This window comes from Sarcophilus harrisii, chromosome 2 (assembly GCF_902635505.1).
Source record: "Sarcophilus harrisii chromosome 2, mSarHar1.11, whole genome shotgun sequence".
In the NCBI taxonomy this organism is placed as follows: domain Eukaryota; kingdom Metazoa; phylum Chordata; class Mammalia; order Dasyuromorphia; family Dasyuridae; genus Sarcophilus; species Sarcophilus harrisii.
In genome coordinates, this window is record NC_045427.1 from 470,027,933 (window position 1) to 470,042,503 (window position 14,571).

Here is a 14,571-nt window from a genome sequence, read left to right on the forward strand (position 1 = left end):
AGAGACAAAGTCAAAGATGATTATTCTCAGTGTCCCTTTGAATAATGGTTCAATTTTATGATGACTTAATTAAAACTTGTAAAGAATATCCTAATTCCACATAAAACAATCTGAAAGATTCTTTAAAAACATTTATTAAACTTTTAGAAATGGCTCTACCAAATTACAGATCATATTTATGATAATTTTCCTTAAAAAAGGAAACTGTTATGCAGTTTCCTAAAGAAAGAAATACTCAGTCAACTTACTACAGTAAAAGTAGGGCTGTCTCTTTAAATCACAGTTTGCTCTTTACAGCAGAGGGGCAAGCAGCTGCAACACTAATAAGGCCCTTTCCACTGCAACCCTTTCCTCACTGCAACCCTTTCCCCAATCCACCGTTAACCTTTTAGGGTGTTAAGTTCTCAGGACTTAGCCAGCCAGTGTATTTTCTTTATCCAAGCAAATAGCAAGTTCCTTTTATTAAGATTAAAAAGACTTACCTCCCTCTCTTTCAACATGTTTTTTCCTTCTGTGTCTCTTACCAATATTTTCTCCCCAAAAGCACATCCCATTTCTGTGTGTCTGTGACTGCCCTTCCCAACAAGTTCCTTCTCTCTTTTCAACTGATTGCTTCCTAAAATCATCTCAACTGTCGATTGTTCCTACAAATCAGTCTTTCTTATCCCATTTCTTCACAATCCCTTTCTCATCTTCTTTCCTTTCCCTTCAAAACTTTTTAAGATTCACAATACAGTGAATAGCTAAATAACTCCATAAAACCCACATATGTCCAGCAGAGCTGATAAAATTTAAAACATAACTTATAATGTTTGCAAATTACCCAATAATATGTTTCAGAATGTAACATACTTTATTATTTAGAGGCATGTGACCTCTCCAGGCAGTTTATCAGAACTTTATTTGAACAAGCCGTTGTTAAAATGAACCAAATTAAATACAACTTAAATTTTTTTCTTTTTCTTTTTTTTTGAAGATTTCAATATTCAAACAAATTCTAAGATCTTATACTCAGAATAAATCTGGCATGTGCAAGGCAACAGTAAAATTATTTCCTACAATTTCAGAATTTTTTTAAAATAAACTAAAATAAACTTTAAAATAAACTAAATTCCCAAAATTCTTAATTAAATGTTGCAGACAAATTGAATTACCAATTCTCCTGCCTGAGTTTAGCCCTTTTAAAATTTTCTGCTCTCTAGTTCCATGAGAGCAAATTTGCTAATAGTTTTTTTCTTCTGGGACAATTTTTAGAAACATACCCAGTTTTCCCACAGGTCCAACAGGTCAGAGGGCCCTGTGTTCAGCCACTCACTTGTCTTGTTCTATTCCTTGCAGATCTTGTCACCTGTTGCTTCTGAGATTTCTTATTCTATCTTTTTCCCTGTCCTTGGACAGCTTATAAAGTCTGAACTAGCATTTTGATTTGTTGATTCTTTCTTTTCTTTTTCCCAATTTCTCCTTACATATACCTTCATTGCTTCTTTCAGTAATTTCCCAATTGACTTATTATTCCATCCTTCCAATTTCTGCAATTTCTTATGTATATCTGGCCATGAATTGGAAACAAAATATTGCTTTAGCACACTTTCTCTTGCTGGATCTTCTAAGTTTATTCCCAAATATTTTTGAGTCTCCTCATTGAGACATTCTAGCAATCTGAAAGGTAATTCATCCTTTTGCTGTCTAACCTCTAAAGCCTTATTAATATTCTGTCTTTCAGGAAAGAAAATTTTTGGTCCTAATAATAATTTGGTCCCTTAAATCTTGCATATTCTGCCTACATGCTTGATTGTTATTATCCCATCCTGCATTTACTGGCAAATATTTTTGTTCTGCAGCTACCACTCCTTCTGCAAGGAGATGATGTCTCTCCTGCCTTTCTAATAGCTGATTTTTCTTCTGAAGTGAAGAGAGTGGCTAAGATAGACAATAATTCTCTCCTTAGCTGTTCTAATTCTATTTCCAAATGTCTACATGCTAGTTTCTTGTGGGTTCCTGCTGCCCCTTGGTTCTCCAGTTTAATAAAGGGAGACTACCCTATTTTTGCCTGGCTTAAAACCAGCCCATCTTTTGTCTCTGGAAGCCAGAGGCTTCCATAAGCTGATTCTTCTGGATTGAAGGGACTTTTTCCATTAACATACACATTTAGTTATTGACATGTCCAATTATTGGAGGAACCATATTTTGGCCAAATTATTCCTCTGCCCAAATCTTGCCCGCCTCAAACAAAACAACAATACTTTTATCATTTTCTGCTGCTTCTTCTACTTTAGCAATTTATTCCAATTCTGCAGTCAATATCCTAATGGACTTTTGGCTGGTACTCCCTGACCTGGTTCCTGGCTTGGGCACCTCTACTGCATGTTCCCCATGATTGGAGAGGATACTCTTGCTCCAATCTTTTTGGTAAAGATCACTCTTTATCAGTGGTCAACTGAGAGCTGCTTCGGTGAGTCCTTTCCCTTTGGATCTCTGCAGTCTTACACCACACACACACACACACACACACACACACACACACTTTAATTTAGTGGGAGCTAATTTCTCTGGTCTACCCCAATCCAGCCAATTGACCCACAGAATCCTGAAGGCTTACCTTGTGTTACATGTGTAGATCTTCCAGACTGCGAGCTCACATATACAGAACACCAGGTTCCACTCTGCTTTTTTCTTCACTGAGTGTCTCTGCCTCGGGCCTTTGCCTAGCAGGGAGGAGAATGCCGCCAAACCCCAGAGACTTGAGGACAAAAGGTCCTAGGCGCTTTTTTGGTCACCAAAGCTAAGCAAGGATCATTCCCTTTCCAAGCATTCATCCCAGATGAGCCCCCAAAACTGTGTGGCACAGCAAACCCCAATTCAAAAATTCTTGAATTAATTGCATTTATTATTCTGAGAAGTCCTTAGTTTCCCTTTTCACTCAATATATAACTAATAGTATCTAAAATTTTGCTATAATTGATATTTATTCACTTTTAAATTATTATTTAAAGGGATAAGTTAAGGTTAATACAGAATTTCTAACATGATGAGGAAGATTGGATTTTAGCATTAGGAGGAATCGTTAACACCTGCTACAATCCATTCACTCTGCATCCTCTGATTTTAAATTCAGGGTGCTTTTAACTATTCTTTTTATAAAATGAGAAATCCCCAAAGAAACCTTAAATAAGGCAGGACATGTAGTAGAATTGTTGTCACGTAATTGCTTATATAATAGTAATGTAGATTTGTTTCAATATTCAGAAACATCAGATAACAATAGGTTTTCACCCAATCCAGTATGACAAGATGTTTTGATGTCTAGCCATGACAAAGCCAATTGGCATAGTGTGAAGTAACGTGTAATGAGAATGTGTGAGAATATGGACATGTAAAACTTTACATTATACATTAAATAATACCAAGGGTCTCCACCATGTAAAGTGATAATTATTGCTTGTTGCAAAATTACCTCTTGCAGATTTTATTAGATTCTTTGGTTCTGGTATTCTAGAACTTAAGAAATTGCATTTCTGCACTGTTCACATTTTTCTTATAAAAATGATTTTATCCTAGCAATCCTTAGAGCAAAGCTTTCTTCTCTTGCCACTACTCTCCAATCTTTTGTATTCCTATTAAAATATTATTTCTTTTGTTTCACCTTTTTATTTGTAAACTCAGTATATAGCATGGTGTTGGCACAAAGTAATGCTTGATAAATTGCTATTGATCAATTTGTAAATTTTAACTATATCCTGTATTATTTGTTTTTACTGACTAGAATTACAGTTTTAATTTTCTCTCATACAAGAAGGTACTCCATGCCATGAACATTTTTAGTTGCTGTTCTGTTTGACATTTACATGTCCCATTATGCTTTGTTCAGAGTTTGGTTTCCTGATATCAACATTTGGTTTAAACAGATTCATATAGTTCAAAGTTTTTTGGTTCTAAATGATTTAGCAGAGTCTATCATTTTATAAATCTTATTGTTTTAACATTGTTTTGTGGACTTTATATTGGTTTATATTGAAACTTACAGAAAAATAAATAAGCCTAAATGTTTATGTAGCTTTTTGAAATTTTGGCATAGTGCCACCTGGAAAACATATTATCTTCAAACCTGAAGGTTTCTTTTTATACTTCCTCTTTTAGACTATTAAATATTAAATAATATTAATTTTTAGGGAAATCCTATGATTACTACTTTACCATTCAGAGAAGTACCCAATCACTAAGTCTATAACTTTAAATAAAATTGTTCTCTATCTATAACTAAGTGTTCTCTGCTGTCTTTAGCAGCTCAATTTAATGGCTTTTTGTGTCTAACATTCTAAATTGTTTAAAAATTTGGTATACTTATTTTTCTTTCTCCCTTTTGTCCCTTTAAAGAACATAAATAGATTACTGAAAACCTGACACCCAAATTTTGAAACAATAAATTTAGAGAATTTAAAGTTAGCAAAGGGACCTTCAAAATTATTTTATCTAACTATTTCATTTTATAAATAAAGAAACAGAGGCCCAAAGAGATTTTGTGCTTTCCCCCTTGTTTTTGTAGTTAGTTAATAACAAAGCATCAGCTAAAATTTGGGTTTCCTGAGCTTTCTCATGGACCCCCTAAATACTCTTACTCCTATATCATATTAACTTCCTTGTTCTTTTTTCCCTAAATTGATTTTATTTCTGCTTCCAGTGATCCCTATCACTTATTATAATTCCACAAACTTGTCATATATGGAAATGATATTGAGAGCCTTTCCCATGACATTAACAGGATCCCATTCTGTTGCCACAGTGGCTAGTTGCACTGAAAAAAATTACTTGTTTTGACAATAGTTGTGCAATTTCATCGAGTTCCTTTAAACTTTATGGGCAGAGTACCATCTGACATCCAAAGTGATATATATCGAATTATTAATCAAGTCTAAAATATCTCATATCCTTTCCATTATTTTAACTAATGATCTTGATCCCTGTATTCCAGGATATAATTTTTGGGTCAGATTCTTCTTAATATCTTCCTTAGTTAAGAGAAAAGATTGAGTGAACTTACTTCTGGAAATTCATTCAACTCTATCATAAAAGTTTAGAGAAGTTCCTAAGCTTATGTCCCAGAAAAGGTTGGATAATGTTACCACCTGACTCTTATTTTGTTATGACAGTTCTTGTACATATTTTAAAAAAGAAAAAAAGGAGGAAATTCTCTGTAAAGGAGATTATCATATTGTTATTTCTCATCTCACTATGTATTCTTTCTCTTGTCTCACAAATAGCATATAAATGTATTCCCACTGTTTGACACAACTTTCTTTACTACTCTTGTCACTATGCAGGGTTCAAGTAACTGAGTAAAAAGTATATTAAGCTCTGTTATCCTGGGGAAAGTATTCTTTAGTTTTTTATGCAGCAAATAGTACCATGTCTTACCAAATAAATTATTTTCCAGTGTATTTGTTGCTAAAAACTTTTCAGTTAGCAAACCCCTCTTATTCAATGTATGATTGCTTGGATATCAAAATTATGTAGTATAGTACTGTTTGTTAATAAATGCTGTAGCATTAAAGTATAAAATAGTTTAAAGCAAAAATCTGTACATGGATTTTTTTTTTTAACACAAATGTATAAAACTATTGGTAACAAAGGAATTTCTTAAGGGAACAGCACTGAATGGGAATGAAGCATGTTTCTACAAAAGTATTGATTTAGGTTAGGCATTCATATTCAAAGGCCCTTATTAAGGAAATATTAACAGCAGTTAAAATTTAAGGAGGATTTCTCTCTCTTATTACTGGATACTATGATAAAATTGGTTAGAACTAGATCAAATTAATTAGTTTGGTAGTTTTAGTTTCAGAAATTATAAAGGAACAATAACAATACTGTATTTTTTATCTGTCCTTGGGAAATCCTATTGACCTTTGTTGTTCTTTTCGTGGTTTCCAGGATTTTTTTTTTTTGAGTTTTAATTTGGGCTTGAAGACAAAAAGCCTTTATTTCTCTACATAACCTGCCATCCCTAGAGAATTCATGCTCCGTCCAGAGTAAAATAATAAAATTTTTCATAAATGTCAAAGGAGGTGAATTAAATTTAAACATAATTTACTTTTCAGCTGTGATGTTGTTTTTCAGCTAATAGTTTTGAAAAAAAGTTTTATATTTTGAATACTAAAAATAGTATTTGTTAAATGCTCAGGAGAATTAGATATATTGGAGATAGGCCTCTCTGATTTTAATAATTAGCTTTTTAAAAACCCTATTACATAATATTGATAGAGCATTCTAGTAAGTATATTTGGTTTTTTATTCTTCCTCAAAGGACCGCCCTCTTCCTAATACATGGAAAAAGATAGAACAGTCCAGAGAATACAAAAATGGCAACCAGCTCAGGGAATATCAACTAGAAGGACTCAACTGGCTCTTGTTTAATTGGTACAATAGGTACGTCCTTTGTTTTAATGTCAATTCTTAAGTATTGTCATTCTAGCGTATAAAACACACAAACACACACAAGATTCACAGCATTCATAATATGTTAATAGATATATTAAGTAAAAAGTAAACACTACTGTTTTAATGCTGGTAGCATTTTCATAGTCTTTGTTATTAAAATGAGATAGGTACAAAAATACATTTAGGTTACATTTTAACATATCCTATATGGGGGGGGGAGGGTTAACCTTAATGTATTCATATCAGAAATGGATATTTATGATTAGATAAATATATTAAAAATATCATTCCCTAAATGGAAGAGAAATACAATTAGCAATAGTAAAGGAAAGTTTCTCTGATGGAATTCTATTGTTCTCTGGGAAATGATGAGCATGATACTGGGGGGCAGGAGGGGGTGCGCGGAGAGAAAAGGCGGGAACTGGAAAGTCCTCCATGAACAAAGTGAAATATACTTTATACAAAATAATAGCAAAGTAGCAGATGACCAGGTTAATGATTTTGTTATTCTCAATAGTATAGTCATCCATAACTTCTCTGAAGGAGTTATGATGAAAAATATCCACACCCAGAGAAGGAATTGATCAAAATATTGTCTATTTCTTTTTTTATTTTAAACTTAATTTTTCTTTAGGGTAGGAGATCTATATTTTCTTTCACAACTTGAATTTTATGAAAATGTTTTGTATAACTTCACATGTGGTTTCTTAATTGTGGGTGGGGATAAAGGAGAGAACCTAGAATTCAAAAATCTTAAAAACAAATGTAAAAAAAAAATTGTTTTGAATGTAACTAGGGAAATATTAAATAAATTTTAAAAATAAAAAAATTAATTTTAAGAAGACCTAAATATTAGCAATAAACATTGGAATGTTTTTTATATTTATCTATATATTAAATATATATAACATGTCTATAACTATATTTCACATAATTATACAATTTACATACAGGATATCTATATCCTATATCATGTATAATTTTGATATTTATTGATAAAGCTTATGTATTTAATTTTGTTAATGTTATATGTATGTTTTTTGCAAATATATGTAACTATACCTTTATTTGAACAAATGTCATTCCCTTTGAATAGTAAAGAGACTGCCTTTCTGCCTAATATCATCTTAACTGATGTACATTATCTTCTATTATGCTTGGCAGTAAGTAGATCTAGTGAATAATTAGCATTTACACCTGGAAGGATTAAGGCTCTATTCAATGATGTAAGAGTTTAGGATGCTAAAACAGATATTTAGAATTGGGTTAAAGACTGAGATAAAGTACAAAATATAGAAACATGATAAATAATACAGGATGTCCCAAAAGTCTTAATGCTATCTAATCTTTAATAGCTTATGTAATGTAAAATTTTTGTTAATACTTTTGTTATTACTGCTAACACTAATGTAGTTATTAGCTTTTACTGTCTCCATTATTGGCTTCCCTTTCAATCATGGCAGTATTTATTGTCTCTCTACATCTCAGTGTGGATATTAGTAAGATTTGGGGGACTACAAGTAATATAATCATACAAGGTAGTCCCTATATGCTACTTGGATCTTACATCTTCTAAGATACTCAAAATGTTTCCTTGGTTTCATCTCTTAATTACTGTGTTAGCAGCAGTCATAAAAAAATAGCAATTATTAGATATAATTTTTAACCATATGATATTTCTCAGAGATAATTAGTAGTGATAAATTTAATACATATTTTATAATGAGTAAAGTGGGGTATGGATAACTTAAGTATCTCTTCAAAATTCAGTCAGTAGTGATGGCTCACTCTAGGTCCCCAGTGGTTCCTGACAACTAGAAAATGTCATTCTACTACTTTACATTTCATGAATATTAATTTTTATTTTCTCCAAAAGATAACCCCAATAAAAAATTAGCAAATAGGTTTACATTATTGCTTTCAGTATAATCTCTTCTGATTTCATTTGAGAGGGAAGTGCAATAGAGCTCATTATGACACAGTTCATTATTGTAAGGATTCCCTGTAAAGGAGGGATGGAGACATTCCAATCATGTCCTTTGAAACAATTTTATGTAGAGATAATATAGCTTTTTTTCCAAAAAATAAAATGGTTCCAGTATACTTGTTCAGTTCAGTCAATAAATATTTTTGAAATAACTTCTACTCACAGGGATTAAAGACAAAGGCAAAATACCATGAAATAATGTAGTAGGAATAGTCACTTAAAGTTAGAAAAATCAAGGAAAGTTTTACATTAACACTAGAAATTGAGTAGTCTCTTTGTTTCAGAATAATGATGAACATCATTCTATTCAGTTTTATGTCCTAGATAACGAATCCTGCTTCTCCCCTTATGAAGAGGTAGATAGAGGACTTGCCTCAGAAAAGACTTAGGTTCAGGTTCTATCTCTGATATTGGCTATGTAAGTTAGAGCAAGTCATTTAACTCTAAAATTATAAATTGCAGAAAAGCTGATAATCTGCATTGGTAAAGAGGTTTCTCATCTAGGAGTCAATTAGTTTCTTATCACTGAAGTCAAAGTTACAGTCTTAGCTCTTACATTTCTAACATAGTATTAATATTAAAAATCTTCATACTCTCCATGTTTCAGCTTTGATAAGTCATTCTAAATAGTGATATTTTCATTTGCACTTTGATAATTTCAATATATTGAATCTTGGGGAAAATATCTACATAACAAGTATTATCTCTAAAATATCTTGATAGAAAATATATCTGTGTGTTTCAGACGAAACTGCATTTTAGCTGATGAAATGGGTCTTGGCAAAACAATTCAATCAATTACATTCCTCTACGAAATACTTCTGACTGGTATACGGGGGCCTTTTCTGATCATTGCACCGCTTTCGACAATTACAAACTGGGAGAGAGAATTTCGCACATGGACTGATCTTAATGTTGTGGTATATCATGGGAGCCTGGTTAGCAGGCAGATGATACAGCAGTATGAGATGTACTTCAGGGACTCACAGGTATTTTACAATGGTACTTTTGTATCCTGCTTCAAGGGGAAAAAAAACAAAACTGTTTGAATAGATTGCAAAAGGGGTAAATGCTACTGATATCAAATGTTAGAGATAAATTTTAATGATCTTTCTAAATCTTACTTTACACACATTATATTTCTTTTTATTGTTCAGTTGACTAATGAGCAAAAAAGTCATGAAATAACAAATTAACCAATTTATAAGCATTTTCTTTTAGTATCCTATTTAAATGAGAATGTTCTGATTACCAGCAATGCAGACTTAGATAAAAAAAAAAACTAGTCAATTTCTACTAAATTATTTCAAATGAACTAAATATTTTTAACGACTGAATTTTTAAAAATGAAAATTGAATTTGGAATCCATTTAGCTTGTGATAATCTGAGACAACATCTCTACAATTAATATTTTTAATTTCTCAGTTCAAAGCTACCCATTTGAAATCTTAGTAAGATCTATTCTATTCTGATTAAGAACTACCACCAAAACATTTTTCTCCTTTAAATTAGATATTTAGTAAGAAAAAAAATTAACTGTACTATTACTAAACAGTGCTTGAATGGTTTACTCTTTTATCTCCTGGAGGCAAATTTCCTGTTTTATTTTGACCATTCAGTCTGGGGATTTGTCGTCTTTCCCCACCCCAAACACACAGGACATGGAAATGTGAACAAGCAACATAAGAAAGTATTCTTTGGAAGTAAGTAGAGGCCAGAAAACATGAAAAAGGGAGATTTGAATCTTGAGGGAAAGATCTTTACATTTTTAATGAAAGTAATTAAAATGAAGAAACAAAACTGTCTACTTCATTAATACCTTAGCATAGTATTTTATACTTTCTTTTACTCTTTTGTACTACGAGCCTCCAAAATCACGAAAGTACTTTAAAGAGTTGTTACTACAATTAAGGTATGATTCGTGGTTATATTATTAGTGTGTTATTTTGCCTTTCATTTACATCTTACTATCAATCTATTACAGATAGAAAATAGCAAAACTGATTGCTTTTGTTCCTATAGTTACAGCTATTTTTATATCTTAAGGCTGCATACAAATTTTGATAAATATTTTGTAATCCTTTTGAGCATTTCTAAACTTTTACTGAAAACTAATTTTAATCATTTTAGTCCTTTATTAAACCTCCATGCCAACCAGGATAGCTTACTATTTATTGTCATATATGGTATCTTATTCTTAATAATAGGAGTATAGATCTAGAATTAGAATGAACACCAGAGGCCACCTAACCAAACCCTCTTACAGATGAAAAAACTGAGACTCCTAGGTGTTAAATGAATTTTCATAGGCCATGAAAGTCAGAAAAATTGAGAGCTGGAGTGAATTTTAGAGGTGATAGAATTCAACCCTCTGATTATTGGGGGGAGGGACAGTTGGAGTTATGTGATTGCTCAGAGTCTTACAGTTATTACAACCAAATGAATGGGAAAAGAAACTAGTTTCTGGGGAGCTAAGGAGCTTGATGTCAAGATGATGGTTCATTTAGATTATTAGATTCATTTAGAATTTATATAATTCATGTTGTGATATAGCAGCAAAGCACCTTCATATTTCTGCTATCTGTAAAAAAAAAGTATCTTCACTAAATAACCAAAAATGTCATAAACCTTTTATCTTAAAAAGTATATTACCCAAATTATTTTACCTTAAAATATTCCATAGTAAAATTGGATTGAAGTTGTTTCATTTATTGAGACATGGCTCTAGGCAGCTTGGTGCTACCATGGGTAGGAGAGTGGACCTGGAGTCAGGAAGACCCGAGTTTCATTTCAGTCTTACACACTTGCTAGCTGTATGACCCTGACCAAGTCACTTAACCTTTGCTTGCCTTAGTTTCCTCATCTATAAATTGAAAATAATATTAACACCTATCTTCTAGGGTTGTTGTGAGAATCAAATGAATAAATATTGTAAAGCACTTAAGCGCTGTGCCTGGCACATAGTTATGTGCTATGTAAATGTTAGCTGCTATTATTATTACAGTTCTGAATTTTAAGTTTAGGAAAAACAAATGCTTTCAAAGCTTTGTCTTTATAACGGTATGTCATTGTAAATTATTTATCCAGTTTGATAAGATCTGTTAACAGTGAAAACCAAACCTCTTTTTTTTTTTTTTTTTGAAAGTTTGTAGAATTGTAGTGATATTAGCAAAGTAGTAGTCTAGTAGTAAAGTTATAAATCCCTTAACTTAACATTAAGAAATAATTGGTATGATTAATTATTTAGGGATCTTATCTCAACTTTTTGTTACTTAGAGCAACTAGAAAGAAAAACAACTTAGATTAATACCACACTTTAAAGTTTGTACAGCAACAACAGCAAAGGGTTTTCCTCATAACAATCCCATTGTGAACAGCAGATAGTGCAAGTATTGGTGTTGTCATTTTATAGAGGAAGTATTTGAAGTTCTGAGAATTTAAGTAATTTATAATCATATAAATAAGTGTCATACTGTATCATAGATTTAGAAGTGGAAGGAGTATTTGACATCATAGCCCCTTGTACATAGGAGGAAACTGAGATTGAGAGAGCAAATGATTTGTCTGGTCACACATGTATTAATCTTGGCAGTTTTAACTGCTTTGTGTTTCCATAAAATTTGATGTAGGATTCAAAACCAGGTCTTCTAGTTCCAATTCTATAAGACAGTTAACAGAAGATGTTAATGAAAAATGTGATTTTCTTAGACTGTCTGTTTTGCCTAATAAAAATGGCTCATGTCTAGTATATGATATTGTCCTGAGGATGGTTGTCTTTGTTAAGATAAATCAGAACACATGACCCTTTCTTTCTCTCTCTCTCTCTCTCTCTCTCTCTCTCTCTCTCTCTCTCTCTCTCTCTCTCTCTCTCTCTCTCTCTCTCTCTCTCTCTCTCTTTTTCTCTCTCTCTCTTTTAAGATGTTCCTGGTTTAATTTCCAAGGTTAGTCAGTACGAGGAATATTATGAAATCAGTGATAATAGTCACACTGTAAATGACTGGTTTTTGGTATTTTAGTTTACAGTGGACTGTTAGCCTTTGACCAGCTATTTGACCAGCAACGGAATATATCTGTAAATAATAAACACATCTTGAAAAAATTCTGATTGGCCACATTTTGTTGTTATTTTTTAAATAAAATAAAACATTATTATTCTTAAAAAGTATATGGTACATGCATATATACATATATGTGTGTATATTCTTTGAATATTACATTATATAATTTTCACAAATTTATTTGTAAATGTGTACCATAATGTTCTTGAAAAGGTGTAGCCCTACAATTATTAATTAATTTACTACAAATTTCAGTATTTCATGATAAAAGTAATTTTCTTAGATTTTAACCTGTCAGTGGGGGAAAAAAATATATGTAAGATAAATAGCATTTTATGTTAGTGCAATGAAATGAAACCTGAGGGTGTGGCCTCTAAGGTATTTTGTCAATTTGTTAAATTTGTTAATAAACTTCTAGGGGCGTATTATTAGAGGAGCATACAGGTTCCAGGCCATAATCACCACTTTTGAAATGATTCTGGGAGGCTGTGGAGAGCTCAATGCAATTGAATGGCGATGTGTGATTATTGATGAAGCACATAGGTTAAAGAATAAAAATTGCAAGCTTCTAGAAGGTCTAAAACTCATGAATCTGGTGAGTAAACTCCTTTTCTTTAAGATTGGTTCAGTTTGCTACCTATTTACATGCTTAAATTTTTTTGTCAAGTTGGAGTGCCAAGGCCGAATCTTGTTTCTAAAAATGTTAAGATTGTTTATTTTATTATTATTATTAAATGTGATCTTAAGCTTTGTTGCTTTTAATTTCTTGATTTTGAATTCAGATATTTGTGTTTTTCACATATTTTAAAGCCCTCAAATAGTAGAAATATCTTGGGGGTTTTATTTTTGCAAAGTTTTGTTGTCTTTTTCTTTTTAATAATATAATTACCATTGAAAAGTTTTCCTAGAATTTAAAAGCAAATGAACAATTATATTTTTAATATCTTTTGTTTTTACATCACCAACCTTTCCAATCACATCCAACCTCACTCCACCCCCAAATTATAACAAAAAAGATTGAAAAATAGAAGGGGAAAAGAACTTCAGGAAAGCTAATCAACCAAGTCAAACATCACATATAGTGTTCTACAGGCATAATCTTACTCCTCTAAAGAGCAGCTGTAAATATTTTGATGTATCTGAAACCTTTATACATCTTATATGTCTTTGGAACCTATGCCTAACATTTATTTATTACCCTTTATTGCTGCTGTTCAGTCACTTTAATCATGTGCAGCTCATGATTTGGGGTTTTCTTGGTAGATGAGAGTGTTTTGCCATTCTCTTCAGCTCATTTTACAGATGAGGAACTAAGGTAAATAAGCTTAAGTGACTTGCTCAGTCAGGGTCACATAACTAATAAGTGATTGAGATCGCATTTGAACTCAGTTCTTCCTCATTCCAGAACTGACACTCTATCCACTGCACCACCTTGCTGTCCTGGTTACTTTATTAGCACAGTTCTCATTTGCTCTTCAGAGTAGATGAATCCATTTGAAGGTTCTCCCACAGTGTACTAATGTTCCTCTTACTATAGTTCCTCCAATATTCATTATTCTCATTTTTTGTCATCTTGATTAATTTAGTAGATGAATTGTCTGACACTTTTATTATTGGTGATTTGAAACTTTATTTTATATTCTAGTTAAAGGTTTATAATTCTTTTTTAGAATTGTTCATTCATATTCTTTACTTATTTGGGGAATGGTTTTATATATTATACATATATATATATATATATACACACACACACACTGACACACACTATATATATACATACATACATACATACACCAATGGAATGGAATAAAATAGAAAGAAATGGTATGCAAAATACTGGGGCTAAGCAGTGAGTATACAAATAGAAAATTGAGAAAGTCTCTCAAGGAGCTCACATTCATATTAGGGGAGGCAAAACATAAAGGAAGAGTCATTTTCATGTTTGGTTCATGGCAGATAGAAAATCCAGATAGTTGTTAGACAGGGAAAATAACAATGTATGGGGAAGTCCCAAGAATGTTAAGAAGTAATGGTAGGGTAGGGTGGTCCTCTTTGAAGAGGATGCTATATCCAAAAGTTAGAGAAGATTT

At 32.0% G+C, this 14,571-nt stretch overlaps 1 protein-coding gene across 16 annotated transcripts in view; it reads left to right on the top strand.

Annotated features, from left to right (window-relative positions):
* CHD9 (chromodomain helicase DNA binding protein 9) overlaps positions 1 to 14,571 on the top strand; it is a 250,227-nt gene that overhangs the window by 165,207 nt on the left and 70,449 nt on the right. For all 16 annotated transcript variants that reach the window (XM_031954497.1, XM_031954491.1, XM_031954498.1 and 13 more), the window contains 3 exons: positions 6,302 to 6,423; positions 9,168 to 9,411; positions 12,900 to 13,076. In XM_031954497.1, coding sequence (XP_031810357.1) covers positions 6,302 to 6,423; positions 9,168 to 9,411; positions 12,900 to 13,076 — 543 coding nt within the window. The remainder of the gene's footprint in view (positions 1 to 6,301; positions 6,424 to 9,167; positions 9,412 to 12,899; positions 13,077 to 14,571) is intronic.